This window comes from Orycteropus afer, unplaced genomic scaffold, assembly GCF_000298275.1.
Source record: "Orycteropus afer afer isolate SDZICR_OR568_19922 unplaced genomic scaffold, OryAfe1.0 scaffold00003, whole genome shotgun sequence".
Classification (NCBI taxonomy): domain Eukaryota; kingdom Metazoa; phylum Chordata; class Mammalia; order Tubulidentata; family Orycteropodidae; genus Orycteropus; species Orycteropus afer.
In genome coordinates this window covers 7,914,240-7,934,575 of record NW_006921590.1, presented here as the reverse complement: position 1 = coordinate 7,934,575, position 20,336 = coordinate 7,914,240, and the positions used below count along the sequence as shown (strand labels likewise).

General features: G+C 44.8%; 1 protein-coding gene across 1 annotated transcript in view; it reads left to right on the top strand.

Annotated features, from left to right (window-relative positions):
• RARB (retinoic acid receptor beta) overlaps positions 1-20,336 on the top strand; it is a 609,455-nt gene that overhangs the window by 557,277 nt on the left and 31,842 nt on the right. The window contains exon 4 of the mRNA XM_007936376.2: positions 8,229-8,389. Coding sequence (XP_007934567.1) covers positions 8,229-8,389 — 161 coding nt within the window. The remainder of the gene's footprint in view (positions 1-8,228; positions 8,390-20,336) is intronic.

The following is a 20,336-nucleotide window of genomic DNA, read 5'->3' as shown; positions in this document are numbered from 1 at the left end:
TGTGGCCCTTATTTTAAGCCTATTGATTCTCAAATCAGAGACTTCCTGTGTTTTTTTACAAGGAAGTTAAAAAGACCCACTAAGTAGTCTTTTGGACACACTAGGGCAGACTGGGCTTCAGCAGAATGAACTTTAGCTAAATGCAGCAAAGAAATTTCCTGCCCATAACAACTGCATTATGGAAGAAGATGCTGAACTCTTCTTTTGTAAATAGGAAGCTTTTAAAAACCAGATAAGCCAATCATATAGTAGGTGTGTGAGTTTATTCCTATTGAAAAGCAGAGAAACAGCCTCGATGTCTTAAATTTCCATTTTCATTGCTCAGTTCTATGCCATAGGCAGTCCCTGGGTGGTGCAAACTGTTAACATGCTCAGCTACTAACCCAAAAGTCAGTGGTTCAGGCCTCAGAAGAAAGGCCTAGTGATCAACTTCTGAAAAGCTCAAACACTGAAAACTCCATGGCACACAGTTCTACTCACACACACCCGGTCACCACGAATCAGAGTCGATCCAGCAACAACTGGGGAGCTGGGTCTGTGCTATCGGTGAAGGCCTTCTGAGCCCGTATCCTTGTTGGCCAGTTCTGTCACAAACACAAAGTCATGGACACAATCCACTCCTGTGGACAAGATTTAGGCAAAGCAATCATTGATAGGAGCCCATTGCTGCTAGAGGGAACGGTACAAAGAAGTGCTTGATATTGAAGGAAAGCGTTTCACAGGCAGTGTGAAATTTGTCAGCGCTTCGTTCTCAGGCTTCTGTTTTATACATCATGCAATGTTTTATTTTCTTTCGGCTCTGGGGGTGAACCTAGGATATTTCCTATACTTCATACAAGGCTCTTGTCCAAGAAAAAGATTTGTCACTTAAAATAGAGCCTCTAAGTTCCAAATCTCTTGCCTTGCGAGGATGGCCACCCCCTCGGCCTGCCCAAAAATGAAAGCAACACAGCAGAGCTGCCCACGCCAGGCCAGACAGAAGCAGGGAAAAGTATTTGGAATCATAAAACAAAGGGAACATTGTCTGTCTAAGAGAGGTAAAAATCTCAATATCTAAAAGCCACCAGTGAGAGGAGTGTGTGTGTAAAAGTGCTTTGAGAGTTTTATTAGTATAACATACCACTTAATGAGAAAGACGTTCTTGGCATCTATACATTCTGGCTGTGTGTGTGCTTTGGATGACTTTAAAAAACTGAGCTAGGCTGCTTAGAAAAAAACAACACTTTGCATCAAGTCAATTCAGACTCATGGTGACCCCGTGTGTTACAGAGTAGGACTGAGTTCAGTAAGGTTTTCTTGGTTATAATCTTTACCAAAGCAGGTCACCAGGTCTTTCCTCGCTGCTGCATGGGCTAGAACTGCACCTAGTACTTGATTGTAATTGTTTGCTACACCCAGGGGACCTTATTAAACTGTCAGAATGCTAGAGCAGACTATTCCCTCCAAGACTGAATAGTCTGTAAAAATTCTCAAAATGCTCCCTCCAGTTGCTGGCACTGCAAATACTGGGTCATCCCTTCCACTGCTCATTTGTACCTTTCCGAGTCCTTGGCATGGACACTCCCTTGCTGCATGCCCAGAGCTGTTCTCTGAGGATATGATTTCAACTTCCATTTAAAAAACCCAGAAATGGAGGCCGAAAGAATTAGGATGCTTTATTCATTCATTGGACACTCATGGGTGCTGCTCCCTCTGCCCTAAAGACACGTGACTCGTTAGTGGCAGAGCAAACTTAGCTGAAGCCTCCTTTACTAATGTCCTACCTTCCTTTCTTTGCACCTGTTTGTTTAAATATGCAACTAGCATGTATGCGACAGGCTCTGTATTAGGAAAAATACACCTTCCCCACCCTCAAAGAGAATCTGATCTTGAGGGATTCTACCCACCTTTGCAGCAGGACCTGCTCTGTTAAATATTTGAGAAAAAACAGTTGTCATCAAGTTGACCCCAACACATGGCGATCCCATGTGTGTCGGAGTAGAGGATTTTCAGTGGCTGAGTTTTTTTTGAGGCACCTTTGGTGGAGTTGAACCTGCCAATCTTTCCATTATCAGCCTGAGTGTGTTAACCATTTACACCACCCATAGACTCCAAACACTTGAGGACCCACCCCTCAAAGTCCTTAAATTATGGGAGAAGTATGTTCTATTAGGAGCTCTGGTAGTGTAGTGCCTAAGGCATTTGGTTGCTAACCAGAAGACTGGCAATTCAAACCCACCAGCCACTCCTCGGAACGAAGGTTGGTCAATCTACTTCCATAGTGATACCACCTCGGAAACCCAAGGAGGGATGGCTATGAGTCGGGTCTGACTCGACAGCATATAACAATATGTTCTATTAGTAATAAATGTATCTGCCATCCAATGCATGGATTTTTCATCTCCATAATTGGTTGAGAAAAAATAATATTTAAAGTAAGATTAAAGTATATTTTTGTAGTTTTCTTTTACATAGCATGGTAGCTATAGCACCACCCCCCACCATGACAAGCAGATAGCTCTAATTACCAACTGTGACCCATTTTTCTTGCAGTTAGCAAAGAGCTAAAGAGTCAAGATGAATGAATTCCAGACCTTAATTTTCAAGCAAGAATAAATAGTCCATTATGTTTCCCTTGCTAAGCTCAATATAGAAAACTTTATGGATAAAAACAGTGTCAATTGTATTCTTTTTTTTTTTAAATGCAAAGGAATTTTTAGTTAAGCGGTGTTTCCATCTCTTCCTGAATCTAGGCAGAATCCACATCCTTTGCATGTCTCCTGCATTAAATTTTTATTGTGTGCATGGAAATCAATATTCCAGATACATGCACAAGTGCACACATTAAAATGAACATGACTTCATTTATTTCCATGATTAGACATTTAAATAAAAGTGCTTGGGTGTCTGTTTTCATATTCATAGGTCGAGATCCATACATCAGAGGTATTTGTATAAGTGACATTTTTATTACATTCATTTCATTTGCAATATGATAGTGGATCATAAATACGTTACTTTTATGCCACCAAATCTGATTTGTAGCACTTAGCCCCTCACAAGGAGAATACTTGATATTTTATGGAGCACCTTTCATCTAAGAAGCGCTTTGCAAACATTGGGCCGGGCCCTCCCAGGTGTGTAAATCATATTTGTGACCCTTTGGATGTCCCACCTTCTTTATCAACCTCCTGGCCACCAGTGTAGGGAGGGAGAGTGGTTCTACTGCAGGATCTGAGGTGATAATGACACCTTCATCTCTGAGAGGAGATGGCTCAGGTGAGTGCTGTGTCCCCACACTCAGTCCCTGACATACTCCATATTTATTACCTGTTCACTTTGTCATTCACAAAACAGTCCTTGACTCCCCACTGTGGGCCAGGTACTGCATTAAGCCCTGGGGACACAGGGACAAGTAAAATATGGCCCTTGACCTCCGGATAGCCACAGACTTGTAACAACTAACCTATACAGATCTTCACGATAGACTGACCTCTTCCTGTGTAGCATACTCTCCATACATCCTTATGAGACAGCACTGCTTGTACTCTCTCCAGGAAGAACTCAGCTCTGAAGTGAGTTGACTTCTCTGGGGCGACTTCAGTGGATGTCCCTTGGAGCTGGTGCTCCCAGATCTGGCTCCCAATGTAGCTTCCAGGCTACAATGTATCCCCAGATCTGGCTCCCAATGTAGCTTCTAGGCCCCTACCTTGCCCTGCACTGTACTGCTCCCCTCAGTAGCTGCTGGTCATGAGCCTCGGAGGGGCCGCCAGTCCCCATGCCTGTGTGGCTCCCTGTGCACTGCCTCCGCTCCTTGGTTCTGGTGGTGTTTGGCAGCTGTCCCCACACTTGGCCCAAATACTGTGTCTGCGGTCCACAAGCAGTTTAAAATCACTGTGCGTAGCAGCTGCTGAGGCCACGTGTTTAGAAAATTTGTCCATCAACTTACGAACCTTTACGTAATTGGGGCATTAACACCAGAGGGTTTATTGCATTTTGCAGTTGCAGAGGAGTTTCCCATATTCCCAGGAGTCATTTAGTCATGGAGATAGTGGTGGTGGGACTTTACTCTGGGAGGGCAGGAGTCTGGAAGGGACAATGAGGTTACACGCTCATCCCTGAGCAACCAATCAGCTGTTAAAAGTGCTCCGAATTTGGACCCCAATGTATAGTAGATGGTGCTCTGGCTCCACAGCTATCCTTTTGAAAATTATAGGCACAAACCAGTCAGGTACTGTCATTTGATGCCCATCTGTAGGTCCCTTCCTAGCTTAGTTCACCTTGACTTTCAGGGCTTGCTTCAGACATCCCATGGTAGTGGCTCACAGAGAGTCCTTTGCTCCCTCTCTTCTCCTTCCTTCTCTGTGTCTCCTACCCCCATCCCCTCCTTCTAGATAAACATCTGAGCCCTGGTTTTGCAGGGAGGTGGGGATTTGGTAAGTGTGAGTCATTGTAGCTGAACACCTATGAGTGCAGACACAGGTCTCACAGACCTGCTTGGGGATGGGATTGTGGGTGATTTTTGTGTGTGTGTAGTCCTTCTCTCTGCTCTTCTGTTTTTTCCACTGAAATCCAGACTCTGCTACAGGCATACCTCATTTTACCATGCTTCATTTTATTGTACTTCACAGATACTGCGTTGTCACACGTTGAAGGTTTGTGGCAACCCCGCGTGGAGCTAGTCTGTCAATGACGTTTTTCCAACAGCATCTGCTAACTTCATGTCTCTGTCATGTTTTGGTAATCCTCACAATATTTCAACTCTTTCATAATGCTATCACACACTTAATAAACTACAGTATAGTGTAAACATAACTTTTATATGCATTGGGAAACCAAGAAATTCATGGAACTCATTTGATTGTTATATTCAATTTACTGCAATGGTCTGGAACTAAACCTATAATATCTGCAAGATTGGCCTGTACCTTCAAACAAGGTGACCTTGGGCTTTAAGTTCCTTGAGTATAGAAGTAGGATTATAGTGCTCACCTAACACAGGTTGCTATAGCGATCTAATGAGTAGAATTCTTAAATTGCCTAAGGCAGTGGCTGACCCTTGCTAAGCAATCAACAGGGATATCACTGTTAGGCTGTGGGCTTAACTGCTCATAGGCACCATCTTGGCTTCTGGTTCTAGTCACAGTGGCTCACAGTGTTCAGTGACTTGGGGTCTCCATCAGGGCACTGTTTTTTTGGTTTTGTTGAGCTAAGATTTATGTAGCTTGAAGTTCATTATTTTAAAGTGGTTTTCAGTATCTTCAGGAGCCTTGGTGGCAAAGTAGTTAAGTGCTTAGCTGTTAACCAAAAGGTCAGTGGTTTGAGCCTACCAGCCGCTGTGGGAAAACGATGTAGCAGTCTGCTTCCATAAAGATTACAGCCTTCGAAGCCCTATGGAGCTATTTTACTTTGTCCTGTAAGGTCACTATGAGTCAGAATCAATTCAATAGCAATAGATTTGTGTGTGTGTGTGTGTGTGGTTTAGTATATTCATAGGGTTGTATAGTCATCAACACTGCCTAATGCCAGAACATCTTCATCACCCCAGGAAGAAACCCTATACCCACTGGCAATCACTCCCTATCCACCCCACCCCCATTTCCCTGACAACCACTAATCTACTTTCTGTCTCTACAGATTTGATTGGTCTGGACATTTCATATCAATGCACTCATATAAAATGCGGTCTTTTGTGACTGGCTGTCACTTAGCATAATGTTTCAAAGTTCATCCATGTTGTTGTATGTATCAGTACTTCATTCTTTTTTATGGTTGAATAATATTCCATTCTAATGGGTATACCACATTTTGTTTTTCCATTCATCAGTTAGTGGACACTTGGGTTGTTTCTGCTTTTTGGTTGATATGAATAATTCATCTGTGAACATTCCTGTACAAGTTTTTATGTGGGCATATGCTTTCCATTCTCTTGAGTGTGGAATTGTTGGGTCATATGGTAACTCTATTTTTAACTTTTTGAGCAGGTGCCAAACTGTTTTCCTTAGGACTCTGTTTTGGAAGAATCTTCATTGCTTAAATTTTGCTTTTGCATTAGCTGAAGAAAGGGGTCATTGGCAGAGGCAGGAGAAGGAGGGGATCAGCCAGCTAGCACTGAGAGCATGTGGTGCATACACATGAGCCATCAGGTCACAGCCTCCTCTGGAAAACCCAGCCTCCATCCTCACAGAGAGTTGTTAGCCCTGCCCATCTCTGCTGCCATGTACTACCCTCTCCTCCCTCCCTGCACCTCCTTTGCTGACCACATTCTTTGTAGTTTCTGCTTTAAAATGCACTACCCTGCATCCTGCATCCTGCTAGGAAGGGCCTGATTACAGAGGCCTGATGGGTCAGTCTGCACCAGAAAAGAATGCGTTTACGGCAGTTTTCCTCACACCGTCTTTGCTGACTCATCTCACCAGTGACCTAGAAATGTTCTGAGCCAAAGAATGGTGGCATCTCAGAGTCCCAGAGGAAAGAAATCTTTCAGGCAGGTGTTCACCTCAAACATGTCCACTGCTTTAGGAATAACTGGGTGAGTCTAAGGAGAGATGACTTGTCAGCTGAGTGAATGGAGGAACACTCCCTGGCCTCTCTGAGGCTCAGTTTCTTCATCTTTAAAATGGATTTAAAACTGCATATCTGATCAGGGAATTACATGAGATACTGTGGGTGAAGTTCCTAGTATATCTCTTAAGGTATTTAAGAAATGTTAATCTCTTCCCCTCTCTCTCCATCCTGAGCAGGTGGAAGCCCCTTACAGACACTGTGATGTATTTTTTAGTGCCCTTCACCCACCCCTCTCTTTTCTCTCGATATTTCCTTCTGTTTCTTTTAACCTTTTTTCCTCCTCTCTATGCTTAGCTTTACTGTGCCCCTACCCCAAACACAGCATTGGGGTACTCACAGTGTAGATGTAGGGAACTGCAAGGTCTCAAATCACCCTGTGAGCTCTCAACAAGGCAACCCAGGCCTAATCCTCTTACCGCAGATCAAATTATGCCCTAGGTCATTTTGCAGCTCAGACTTCCAAGTCTTAGTGATGGCATACACAGCCAGGCCACCTGGGTCCCTGGAGGTGATCATTGTGATCTGGTTACACCTGTCTGCCTCCCTGGGCTTTGGTTTCCTTCCCCTGGAGATCCTAGCCAGAGGGTAGAGCTTTGAGTTACATTTGGATTTGAAGTCATCTGAGCCCCATGTGGCTGTGGGAGGAAGCTTGGCTTCCACAGCACTGGCCCTGGGCCTGGCAAGTGCCCAACTCTGTGCTCAGGTTGGGGATGTGTGGAGTCAAAGGGCACACACTTGGTGAGAGTCAGATGGGTGGAGAAGACATGAAGTTGTGTGGCTGCAAATGAATGAAGGAATGAAGCTGAGGGTTTCATAATGTCTAGATGTTTATAAATCACTTTATAAATAAAAACGGAGGAGCCCTGGGGGCGCAATGGTTAAGGCATTTGACTGCTAACCAAGGGTTGGTGGTTCAAACTCACCAGCCACTCTGTGGGGGAGAGATGAGGCAGTCAGCTTCCATAAAGATTTACAGCTTTGGAAACCCTGTGGGGACAGTTCTATTCTATCTTATAGAGTCTCTTTGAATCAGGATTGACTCAGTGGCAGTGGGCTTGGTTTTTTTGGTTTATAAATTTAAAAAGACTATATGGTTAATACAGACAATTTAGAAAGCAAAAATAAATAAATAAATAAAGAGGGACCAAAGCATAACCTCTGCAGTGGATTTCTTCACAAGTGCGGATTTATTCAGAAAACAAAAAGCAAAGAAACAAACTAAAAAGTTTAGCTAAGAATCTCTAATTATGAAGCAGCAGGGACTTTATTCAGGTACCTAGTCTTCCAGACAAAAGTGGTTTCTCTGTATGTCTTTCTGATCATCCCATCTGGAAGTAGGGAGAAAGGTGCTTGGAAAAAAATAATGCTTTTCTCTTCAAGGAATCCAGTTAATGTTGGAAATTCTGTAAGGAGAGAAACTATACCAAGCCTTCTGAGTGATCCTAAGCTTTCCATAAGAATTTATTTGCACGTGCACACCCAGAAACAAGCCTTGTTCTCTGCCCAGCCTCCTCTGGTTGCCAAATTCCTTTTCCTGGGAGATGTTTTCATACCACCCTTCTGCTGATTCTGTTCCAAGTGTTCACAGTTCCAAGATTGTGTTGGGAAGTGGTCCCTCCTGGCTCAGGCAGTGTAGGCCCAGCTACTTGTGACCCCTGATTTGCCTTCTCTCTCATTTCCAGCTGTCAGGAATGACAGGAACAAGAAGAAGAAGGAGCCTTCGAAGCAGGAATGCACAGAAAGCTATGAAATGACAGCGGAGCTGGACGATCTCACAGAGACGATCCGGAAAGCTCACCAGGAAACCTTTCCCTCACTCTGCCAGCTGGGTAAATACACCACGGTAAGAGACACTTCTACCTCAGGCCACTGGAGGTGTGAAGATAGGCCCTTGTCTACATGTGCACACACATGCATACACACACACTGTACACACTCCACCCAGACTCAGCCCAGGAGTGGTGGTAAAAGATGGCCACCTCCGTCGTATGATGGTCTTGAACAGTGACTGAACAGGATGGGAGTTTCCTCTAATTCAGTCATACCTTCATGCATTCACTCAAGAAACATTAATTGAGCACCTATTATATGCCAAGCCCTGTGGGGTGCTGGCAGTTAATGCACTTGGCTGCTAATCAAAAGACTGGCAGTTTGAGTCCACCCAGAGGCATCCCAGAAGATAGTCTTGGAAATCCACTTCTGAAAAATCAGCCACTGAATACCCTATTGAGTGCAGTTCTATTCTGACACACATGAGCTTACCATGAGTTGAAATTGACTCAGTGGCAATTAGTTTTGGCAATGCCGTGCATTGGCAACATGGATGAGTAATCCAGGGCCACTGTTCTCGGGGACATGTGGTCTGGAGGAGGAGCAAGAAAAATAGTCAGGTGTTACACGGGTCATGGCAGACACCTGTACAGAGCCCAGTGGGGACCCAGAGGGAGCAAGGGGTCAGTCTTTTAAAAACACTGATCCATCTGTAAGATTCACAGAAATGATTGGAGCCATCCCCTGGGCCATGAGAAGGTATGTGTAACAAATGCCAGAGCCTGGGAAAACACAGGGTAGGTGTGACCCTGCCCAGAAAGGTGTATGGTCTCCTCTGCCTCCACCCCAGTATTCTGTAAGGAATGGCTTTAATTGAGGTTAAAAATGAAAAGAAGAGAGCAGACAAAATGAGATCAATAGGTAAGAGGCGTATATGTTGCCTGGTCTGGGATGTGCCAGAGTACCATCATGAGGTCCCTTTATTTTTTTCCCCCCTTATTCTGAATTTCTTCTGGTTTTCTTTTTTATGTATTTAATTTATAAATATATATGGAGTTCTGATGACATAGTGGATAAGGCATTTGGCTGCTAACCAGAAGGTCATAAGTTCAAACCCACCCGCCACTCTGCAGAAGGAAGATGAGGCAGTCTACTTCTGTAAAGATTTCCAGCTTCAGAAACCTAAGGGGGGTTGCTATGAGTTGGAATTGACTCAGTGGCTGTGAGTTTGGTTTGGTTTATATATGTATGTGTTGGTTTTCCACGCATATGTTTTTGTTATAGGGTGCTGTCAAGTCGATTTTTACTCATAGCAGACCCATGTGACAGATTAGAACTGCCCCATAGGGTTTCTAGGCTGTAGTCTTCATGGGAGCAGATCACCAGGTCTTTCTCCTGGGGAGCCCCTGTGTGGGTTCAAACTGCCAGCCTTTGGTTAGCAGCCAAGCATTTGCCACTTATACCACCAGGGCATATGAAGAACCTGGAATCTTGATAAAGCACAGGTTCTGACTCAGGCCTGGGATGGATCGTGAGATTCTGCATTTCTCTTGAGCTCCCAGGCAAGTCAATGCTCCAGACCCTGAACCACACTCTGGACACCAGAGTTGTACCTTGCATAGTAAGAACCAGGATGACCCATAAATGTCAAGTAGGAGAGACACTGATGCTGCTCCATTCCTCAATCTGTGAAGCTAATCCTAGCCTGCAAGGCATAGGGAGATGTTTGACTCAGTGGGTAGGGCTCTGCTGGGCTTGCAGAGCATAGTCCTAACCAAGCAGAGGTGCAGAAGCAGAGCATGGCTGGATACCTTAAGGGAGCCTTCATTTTAACCAGAGAGGTGAAACAGGCCCTCCAAGAGGAAGTGGAGGGTGGTGCCATGTACCAAGGGAAAGGACACTGGAAACAGATTGTGGTTGTAAGGTGCATTCAAGTCAGCTCCTCCTCACAGTGATCCTGTGCAGAACAAAGCACTGCCTGGTCCTGCACGCTTCTCACGGTTGTTGCCATGCTTCAGGCCGTTGTTGCAGCCACTGTGTCAGTCCGTCTCACTCAGAGTCTTCCTCTTTTTTGCTGACTTCTACATAACCGATATGATACCTTCTCCAGGGATTGCTTCCTCCTGACAACATGACCAAAGTACAGTAGGTGCACTCTCTCCATCCTCACATCTGAGGAGCATTCTGGCTGATTAGTGTGGTGCACAGATTACGTGGCTCAAATCCTGCTCTGCCATTGATGTGCCATGTGACTGTGAGAAGTAGGAGGATAAAATGAGACTGTTCAAGGAAATCTTCTATGATGAGGCCTGGACATATTTATACAGCAGTTGTGTGACAGAACTATCCCCCATCGACCTACTGGGTATGAACTGACTCCTCCAAGGATGTAGTCTCATGCCAGGTATAGCTGGTGATACAGAGAAGTAAAATGACTAATAACCAGTGCCAAAAAGCTTATCATTTATTTCTTTTAGAATTACTTATTGATTACCAACTACGTTCTAGGCACTGCATTAGGCAAGTGAGTCAGTAGGTCTTGTCCCAAGAAATGGTAAAATCAACTCAGGCTGGGGCAGTGGTAAAGGACTGAATGAAAAGATGAGAAAAAGCAGGTCCTCTGGAATGGCAGGATTGTATTGTAATGAGAATGAAGTGAAATGAAAGAAGGCTTCCAGGGTCTTAAGTGACAACTGAGGAGTTTGTATTTTAGTCTGCAAATAATAGAGAGAGGTTGACAGTTTGTGATCAGGAATCTCTATTACTATCACTTGTTATCATCATTATTAATCAACTGTACTAGGAACTCTACAAAGACTCTAGCTATATGAACTTTTTATTTCTTATGAGGACGCCATAAACTCAATTCACTGCCATTGGGTCAGATCCGACTCATAGCAACCCCTCCCTGGGTTTCCAAGGCGGTATCACTACAGAAGTAGATTGCCCAACTTTTCCTTCCGAGGAGCGGTTGGTGGATTTGAACCAGAAGGCTGGAGGCAGCCTTCTGGTCAGCAGTCAGGTGCCTTAGGCACTACGCCATCAGAGGTATTATTGCCCTCACATTACAGATGAGTAAACTGAGGCATAAAATGACTAGATAAGTTTCTCCATGGCTCACCACCAGCAAGTGGTAAAGGTAGAATTTGAACCTGAACTGTCTAACTCTAGGGTCAGCTCTTTAAACCACCGTACTACACACAGTGTATGTCAACAAGGTGGTCAACAAGGTAGAATGGGAAGAGGCAGAATGGGAAGATGGAGGCATCTACTTAGGAGGAGATGGTTGGTATCCAGATACAAAAGGATAAAACTTTAACCCCAGAAAAGACAGAATAAAGTACACTCAGAGTGGGGAGTCTCCCTGGAAGGTTTTTGAGCCAGGTCATGAGGTGAGAGACCTATGACAAAACCTGGGATCATTTGTGACTGTAAGCAGGGGTCTCCTCCCATTTTCCCCCAGTAGAGGTGTCTTAGTACAGCCTAGTCAGTCCCATGATACAGGTGGTGGGTCCCCATGCCCTGGTTCTCCTGATAACCAGGTGAAATGGTACCTCCTCTAGTTTGGAGAATGGAAAACACAGCATAGAGCCCTTGTCCCTTCCTGGAACACACCCCTTGCTTAGCTTGGATTCTGCCAGGGCCTGAGACCAAAATGCCCCTTTGGGACAGTTCTCTCACTGTAACTCAACACAGCTCCTTCCTATACCAAAAGCCCACCAGGCATTCTGTATAAGCTTCACCAGGGCCTCCTTTACCTTCTTGTGCCCCCCCACACACACACACACCCCCCAAGATTCCCTCTGGAATCTGGCAGCTTCTTTTAGATTCTTGTTTTACCTAAAATCTGATTCCACCTACTTCTGGGTCACCTGTATGTCCAGCTTTCTTAGAAGTTGCAGTGGTTGCTGACAGGGCCCTGCCCATATCCCATGACCTATAACCCTACAGGCCCCTGAGACTCTACCTGGGGGTTTTCTCTGACTGCAAGAGCAAGCTCACAGGTGGGCTCACAGGTGGGCATTGACACTCTGCAAGTAGCTCCCAACCACCGATAAATAAACCTGGTGGATAAATACCTCACCTTCCTTGCTCCTTATCTAGGGTAATTCTTAAGCATTCCCTAAACCATCTCTCACCACTACCTGTCTGTCAGTTTGTTGTACTATTGTGTTTTGCGTGTTGCTGTGATGCTGGAAGATATACCATTGGTATTTCAGATATGAGCAGGGTCATCCATGGTAGAAGGTTTCAGCTGAGCTTCCAGAATAAGACCAGGAAGAAAAACCTGGTTGTCTACTTCTGAAAATTAGCCAGTAAAAACCCTATGGATCACAACAGAATATTGTCCAGTGTAGTGCTTGGAAGATAGCCCCCTGGATAGGAACACACTCAAATTACCCAGTGTCCACAGCAATGACCACAAGCACATCACCAGTTGTGAGGATGGTGCAGGACCAGGCAGTATTTCATTCTGTTGTACATGGGATTGCCAGGAGTCGGAACTGACTCAATGGCAGCTAACAATAGCAGCAAAACCATCTCACAGAGTTCCCCCACAAGACCGAGCCCCAGTTGCCCACAGTGCTAATCATTTCTAGCGGCTTTCTCCATTTCTCTTCCGAGGCTTCTGGGAACTCCTCCTAAGTAAGCTACTTGCATTCTAATCCTGGTCTCACAGTGTATTTCTGGTGCTTAGACAGAGGGGCTTCCCAGAGGGCTTCCAGGGCCCTTCCCATACACCCCTCTTTGGATTTGAGACAGCATCAGTTCTCAACTGGTGTCTGACCTAAGTACTTTACGGGAGCTTTTTGCACCTCTCACTCAAGTAGGCAAAATAGAACTGCAAGTCCTATCTCTGGAGAGTGACCCCTAACTACTGGGCAGCCCACCGGCCACTCCTCCAACGTGCACACTGCCCATTTGCTGGATTGAGGATGTGCCGATTCCATCTCTCATCTGGCTTTTCTCATTCTTTGTTATCTAACCCAGATCTAGATACGTTTTTATTATAAGCAACTTCAAATCCTTTCTGGAAGTGGGTGGGGCATAAATAAATAACAACAGCCATAAAGCATCCTCTGTAAGCTCTTAGCTCTGAGTTGATCATTTTTTTATAGAAAACTTTTTTGAGACAGGCAGTTGCTTCCACTGCATGGAAACTTACTGTAAGGAAACACGCTGGCATCCCTGTCAGATTCTTTGGAATAAGTGGGCAGAGAGAAATACAGAAGACAACTAGCTGCCCACTCCAGGTCTCTGGAAAAGAAGTTCCTTTTTCTTCCCTAATTATGGTAGATTTGGGACAAATGGTCAGGCCTGAGGAAGCAGCAGGAAAGGATAGGAGAGGCACAAAAATACATTTCCCACCACCTCCTGCCCCCAGGCCTGGCAGGGTACTCACCTACACACTTCAGAGCTAGTCCCCTGGGAAAGTTTCTAACCAATGATCCTCCTTCAGAAAAAAAAGAGTGGGTAGAGTCCATGTGGCAAGCAGGAAAGTGATTATTTATAGCTGAACCCTCCAAAATAGAATCAAGGAGCCAACCAGAGGAAACATTCTAGCTCTGAGGATGTTTACTCTGCTTCCGTAGTTTGAACCATAGCAACTATGCCACTTGGGCTTTGGGGCCTCATAGAACCAGGTTCAGTTCTTGGCTGTGCTCCCTAGGAGTTCAGTGACCTTGGAAAAGTTGCATAATCATTTGGAGCTTCAGCTGCTTCATCTGTAAGATGGGGATTTTGATAGTCTTGGAGTCACAAGAGAGTTAAATGAGAAAGATATGTCACAGCCCTTTGCATGGTTTCTGGTGCAGAAGGACACACAATCGACAGGTCGCCTCCTCTAGAGCCTGTTCTAAGTATCTTGTCATTTTCTAGAGCCACATTCTGGAAAACTAAAGTGGTGGGTGTGTACTGTGGGCCATTTCTAGGAGCTGCGGCTACAGCCTGGGCTGTCTGCTCGCTGCTGCATCTGTTCCTGCATCCCACTGCTCAGCCCTGTGCAGCTGTTCATCACCACACAGGGCTTGATGGGACATAAGCTGCCCTCCAAGGGGCTCGTGAATTTGAGCTATGGAGATTTAAGAACCCTACACTCTACTCAGATAAATGACCACAAATAGCATCGTTAAACCACCAAGACTTTTCCAGAAGACATGTGCTTTAGAACAGGCAAGGTATTGTGAGCTATTACAGCCATTCATGGACTTGCTTTTCTTTCTAGAAAACTGACATTTGTGATCACTCACAGAATCAGAACTTAAAACTTGGGGAGGTCAGCCTCAGAGGAGACATATGGGAGGTTTGGTCAAGATCCCATTCAGCTACCATGAACAAGCCCCTAACCTCTGAGATCCCCAGCTTCTTTGCCAGTAAACACACCTGCCCTCTCCACGTCATGCAGGCCAACCAGCATCAATCCAACCAACACTGACTGTCGACCCACTGTGTGCAGAATTGGAGTGCACAGCTATTACCCTTCCGTGCCTGCAGCTTTAGTACAAACCCTGGCCAGAAATCAAATGTCCAAAGTCTTGTGAGCTTTTTGAAACTTCTGGTATCTCTCTTAAGTCCTCACTTTTAAAGGAAAATGTTTCCAGCCACTGTGCTATGTACCCAGGATCTTTCTGGGTGGTGGGAAAGGGAAAGGCATTCATAGCAGAGGGAAGAGCATGAACATTGCCAGAAGATTTTGCAGAGATGGGGTTAGCTGGGAAGCAGGAGCTAAGTCTGAGGAGATAGGTTGAGGGTAGCTTGTGTGAGGGATTTCTTTGCTGGGGTAAAACATGGACCTTAGCCACAGAAAGCCAAGGGAAGTTTCTAGTCAAAAGAAAAAGCAGGTGCCTCCCTCCTTGACTGTGTTGTACCTAGCCACATGGCTTTGGCAGGTGAGCAGAGGAGAGCTCCATTCCTGGAGGTTCCTCTGGAGTGCCAAAAGCCAACTATGGCTCCTCATAGCATCTGGGACTACCCAAAATTCAAGCATATCTTGGGCATCCTCTGAGACCCCAGTCTACATCCTTCATCCTATCTATGCACTCTACCGAGGTCCCTGAATCTTTGAAGCCACCAAGGAGTGAAGGGGCTACAGCTGTCCAAAGGAACCCTCACAGGTTCCTGACCCAGCCCAGGAATCTTAGACCATGATGGTCCAAGGTACGTGCAAAACATTGGCCTCAGGAGATTGCTGCACCATTGCCCTTGTTTCTAGCTAAATTGCCAAGAAACACTCAGAGATCCAAAGAGACCCTACCTACCTACCTTCTTCCCCTTGCCCATCACTTGGAGTCCTCTCCGGCCAGATTTTTAAGACAGTGCCAAAATTCCCACCCAGAGTTACAGGGTAGCTGCCAATCAGCCTTTTCTCCACCTGCTAGAGGCATCCAGTTCTGAGGAGAATGCTGCTTGTAGGTTGGGAACCTCTAGGCCTCATCCTCCCACTAGCAGACACACACTCCACTTGACAACCTCCGGAATGCGTTGTCATAGTACTTAGATACATATGTGTTGACCAGAGAGAGATGTCAGTCTGGCACACATTCTCTTCATAGTGGTGCTGGGATCTTTTAGCTGCCTTGTGGGAGCATCCAGAGTTTCTAACTAGGTGGGAGATCACAAATACAACAGCAGGATTCAGGAAGTAGAAATGATGATGAAACAAGAAGGGTGGTATGGTACAGTGGTGGGGAGCCTGGACCCTGCAGCCCAGCTGCTTGTGTGTGAGTCCTGTATCCTCCACTTAATAGTTATGGGATCTTGTACAAGTCACACAACTTATCTGGGCCTCAGCTTCCTCATCTGCCAAATGGGATGATAAAAGGGAGTTATCCATTAGAAAACACTTAGAATAGTGCCTGGCATGAAATGAGCCCTCAAACTCTCTAACTACCATTGAGTCAGATCCAACTCATATCAACCCCTCCTTGGGTTTCTGAGGCAGTATCACTATTGAAGTAGATTGCCCCATCTTCCTTCTGAGAAGTGGCTGGTGGGTTTGAACTGCCAGCCTTCTGGTTAGCAGTCAAGTGCCTTAGGCACTACACTACCAGAACTGCTGATACAAGCCCTAGATAACCATTAACCAGTTGTGTTGAGTCAATCTGAGTCTTGGGGATTCTGTGTGTGTCAGAGTAGAACTGTGCTCCATAGGATTTTCCAGGATTGTGATCTTTTGGAGTATTTGCTAGGCAGTCATCCGTGGAGTAGCTGGTGGGTTTGAACCACCAATCTTCTGGGTAGCAGTCTGATGCCTTAGGCCTTAGGCACTATGCCACCAGAGCTCCTTGGGGATTCTATGTTGTTGTTGTTGTTGTTATGTGCCGTCGAGTCAGCCCTGACTCATAGCGACCCCTCCTTGGGTTTCCGAGGCAGTATCACTACGGAAGTAGGATTGCCCAACCTTCCTTCCGAGGAGTGGCTGGTGGGTTTGAACCGCCAGCCTTCTGGTTAGCAGTCAAGTGTCTTAGCCACTATGCTACCAGAGCTCCTCTAAGGGGCTGTTAAAGTTCAGAGCATATGCAAAATGGAATGTGATGACAGGAATGTTCTGCACATAAAACATCAGAGAGCATCACCTCTCAGGATGGTCAAAGGCAAATACTTCAGGTCTATTGAAGGAGGCCACGTCAGCAGATGTACCCCACATTCCTAGAGTACTTTAACTCTGTATTTTTATGATTGTTTAAAATTTCTCTTCAGCTATGAAAGTACAGCAAATAGCCCAGACTACAACCCTGTAGTGCCCAGGAGTCCCTGCAAGTGGGATTATAAAGACTTGACTTCACTTCCTTTTAAGGATCTTGTTCTGAAAGTAATGGCAGTCAGAAAAGCAGCACACTGTAGCAGAGAACCCAACCAGCAGGAAAAAAAAAAAAGGAGTCTATTTGTGTGATGAATATTGCCATTTAATTGGACTTCATATTGGTCTTTTCTGCTGCTAAAGATGACCCTGGGGGCCAGTAGGGTGGTTTCCTCATATGGGCTGCTAACACACAGCACTCTGGGTAAGCTGCTAGAGCTCTTACTGGAGTTTCCTGCCTGAGAGAGGGGCTTTCTCAGAACTTCAGGCCACCACCTCCCACTCAGCAGCCGAGGGAGAAAGGCAGGTCTGAGGGACAGTCTTGCCCCTTCCTCTTTGGCTTTTGTTGTGTTTCTCATTAGCAAGCTTCATACTCCCGGTAAGGGCCCTTTCTCACCATCTCATTTTCTCACTTTCCTTCTCCCCCTGTTTCTCCTGCCAGCACATTCAGAAATGCTGCTGAAAATCTACTCTTCCCTCAGTGCTTCTTATAACCAGCTGCCTTCATTACCAACCAAAACAGCCCAAAGCTCTCCGTTTGCCACAGCTGAAAGATAATATATAAGCCATTTTAAGCCTCATGCTTATGAATCCGGCAACCTGTATAATAAAACACCAGGTTATTTTTGTGTTTTATTAACTACCTCTTCTCTTCAGTTTGCATAATAGTGAGTTAGATTTACATGCTGTTAAGATGGCCGTGCGTTATTTTTAATAGAAGGTGTGACAGGTATCTCTCTCTCTCAGCACTGGCGAGACACATGATAAAGTAACCTCATATGATGTTGATGAAGATTTCGTTCACACTTATTGGGTCGAGGCAATGTCTTTTTTTCCAGATGGATACTCTATTGTAAAATAATTTTCTACTGCAGGCTCATCTCACTGTCCCTCTCTTCCATGTCGTCTTCCTATGAACTGGATAAACTGCCTATTAAATTTAATTACAGCCCGAATGGTCACACATCTTGATCTTCTGTTCCCCTGAGTGTACTGAATTCCACCAAGGTCCTTGAGGAGGAAATAAAATAAATCTGGAGGATGCATGTGTACAGTCCACAAGGAAGCTTGCCAGGGGCAACATTGGCGACCACCTTTATTATGGCTTCAATGGCATCCCTTTGACTGAGAGATTATGCAAACTTTTCTTTCTGGCTTTCCTCGCTGACATTAAAAGCCAGAGCTGTTTTTATGGACTCCTACAGACTGGTTTTAACTGAGGCGAGGAATTAAATATACCAGTGTGAAGTGCATAGTACCTATCTATCACTGAACTGTTTGCATTTTGCATGGGTCTAATACCAGGCCGAGGGAGGTTTGTCTTTTGTTGGGTAGTTTGGCTCTGCCTCAGGAAGCAGCAAGCTTTAAGTCCTCATGAGCAGGTGCAGGCCACATAGCCCAGGAAAGCAGTATCTCTGAGCCTCATCCTGAAAATGGCAGCTGTTGTGGAACCTTTAAATCAAGCAAGGAGACAGTTTGCAAGATGGTGGACTAAGGAGATATATGATCCAGAACCTCTACAACAAAGAGCCTAGAAACCAAGTAAAATGGATGTGGATGATAACCTTGGAACCTAGAGCTTCAAAGGAAAAGATAAAAAGTGGATAAAATACCATTAGAGGTAAAGACTGAATGAAATCAGTGAACAAGGAGTCATATGGACCAGTGAATTGCCAGTGGGCCTAGCACAACATGATCATTTGGAATTACTGCAAGCAGTGTTCTAGTCAAGGCAGGAACCAGATAACCAGCTCTGCTCACCCGGGTCTACACTGGCATTGACAGTGGTGATTGATGACCAGGGAGGTGTGATGCCTGCCTACCTCACTCAGCTTCCTAGTTAAACCCTCCCTCACTGTCAATGCTGTGCTGGTTTTTTTGTTTTTGTTTTTTCCTTTCTCTTTTTTCTTTCTTTGTTCTTCTCTCCTTACATCCTCTTTTTTTCTTATTCTTCTCCCTGCTTTTTTTTTTTTGATCCCCTGGAGTGGGAGCCATGCCCTCATACCTCCTTGGCTAGCATGCCTACCTCCACACCACCTCGGTCAGCTCTGCATACTCCCATGGAATGGGTACTGCGTTGTGGTCATTGTTGTGTTTTACAGTTATTACTTGTATTAGTACTGTTACTGTGCTGCTTTTTTTTCTTTTTTTAAAATTTGTCTTTTTCTTTTGTTTTCTTTCTTAATTCATCTCTCTCCTTCCCCCCATTTCTTTCTTTCTTTCTTTTATTTCCCTTCCTTGCCATCCCTCCTTTTTTTCCCCCATCAGTTGAGAGCCAGACCTTACCCACTTATACCCAACAAATTTGCAAAACCAACCACTAGGCAAGTGCCACCACCTGCTTCAGGACTACTGATCACCAACAGAGGGAAATTAAGAGCCACCCAGCCTGCCCTCAGCTAGGCAGCAACTAGAGACTTGGTCCCACATTCAAGCCACTACCAAGTTTACCCAGAGACAGGTGGTAAGTGCCTCAGTGCTGCCAAACTAGTGACAAGCAAAGTATGCCTGTCTCATTGCCTTAATATAACAAAATAAAGCAAAAAAATCAGGGTGAAGCAAACCAACATGCAATCAACATATTAATGTAATAACACCACAATGTCTTGGAAACAAAGACAACTTCAGATCACAGAACAGCATCAACAACAACAACAGCAAACTAGGACAAGATGGCTCAAACAAATGACCAATATACAGGGCCAGAAAATCTTCTAGGGAAGAAATATTAGTGGAATTCAGAAGAATGGTACATGGCTGCCCTCAGCAGAGATCAAGGAAAACAAAGACAACAGCAAGGAAATCATAGACAAAATTAAGGAAAACACAGAAAAACTCTAGAAGAATTCACAGAAACAAGACAAGAAGAAATTGACAAGATAAATGGAAAATTAGAAATCACTCAAAAACAGCAAATAGAAATCCTGAAGATCAATACTAAAATTTCAGAAATAGATAATTCATCAGAAGAGCAAAAGAGTAGAATTGAATCAATGGAAGACATAAATAGTGAAATTGAAGAAAATCTCTCTTTTTTTTTTTTTGCCTTTCTTCTTTTAGAGTTTTCTCTCTCTCTCTCTTTTTTATTATTGTGATTTGAATGAAGATTTACAGAGCAAATTCACTTTCCATACAGCAGTTCACATATACTTTGTCTCATGACATTGATCACAGTTTACCACAATGCAACAGCTCCCCTCCCACTTCCTCCCCATAGTTA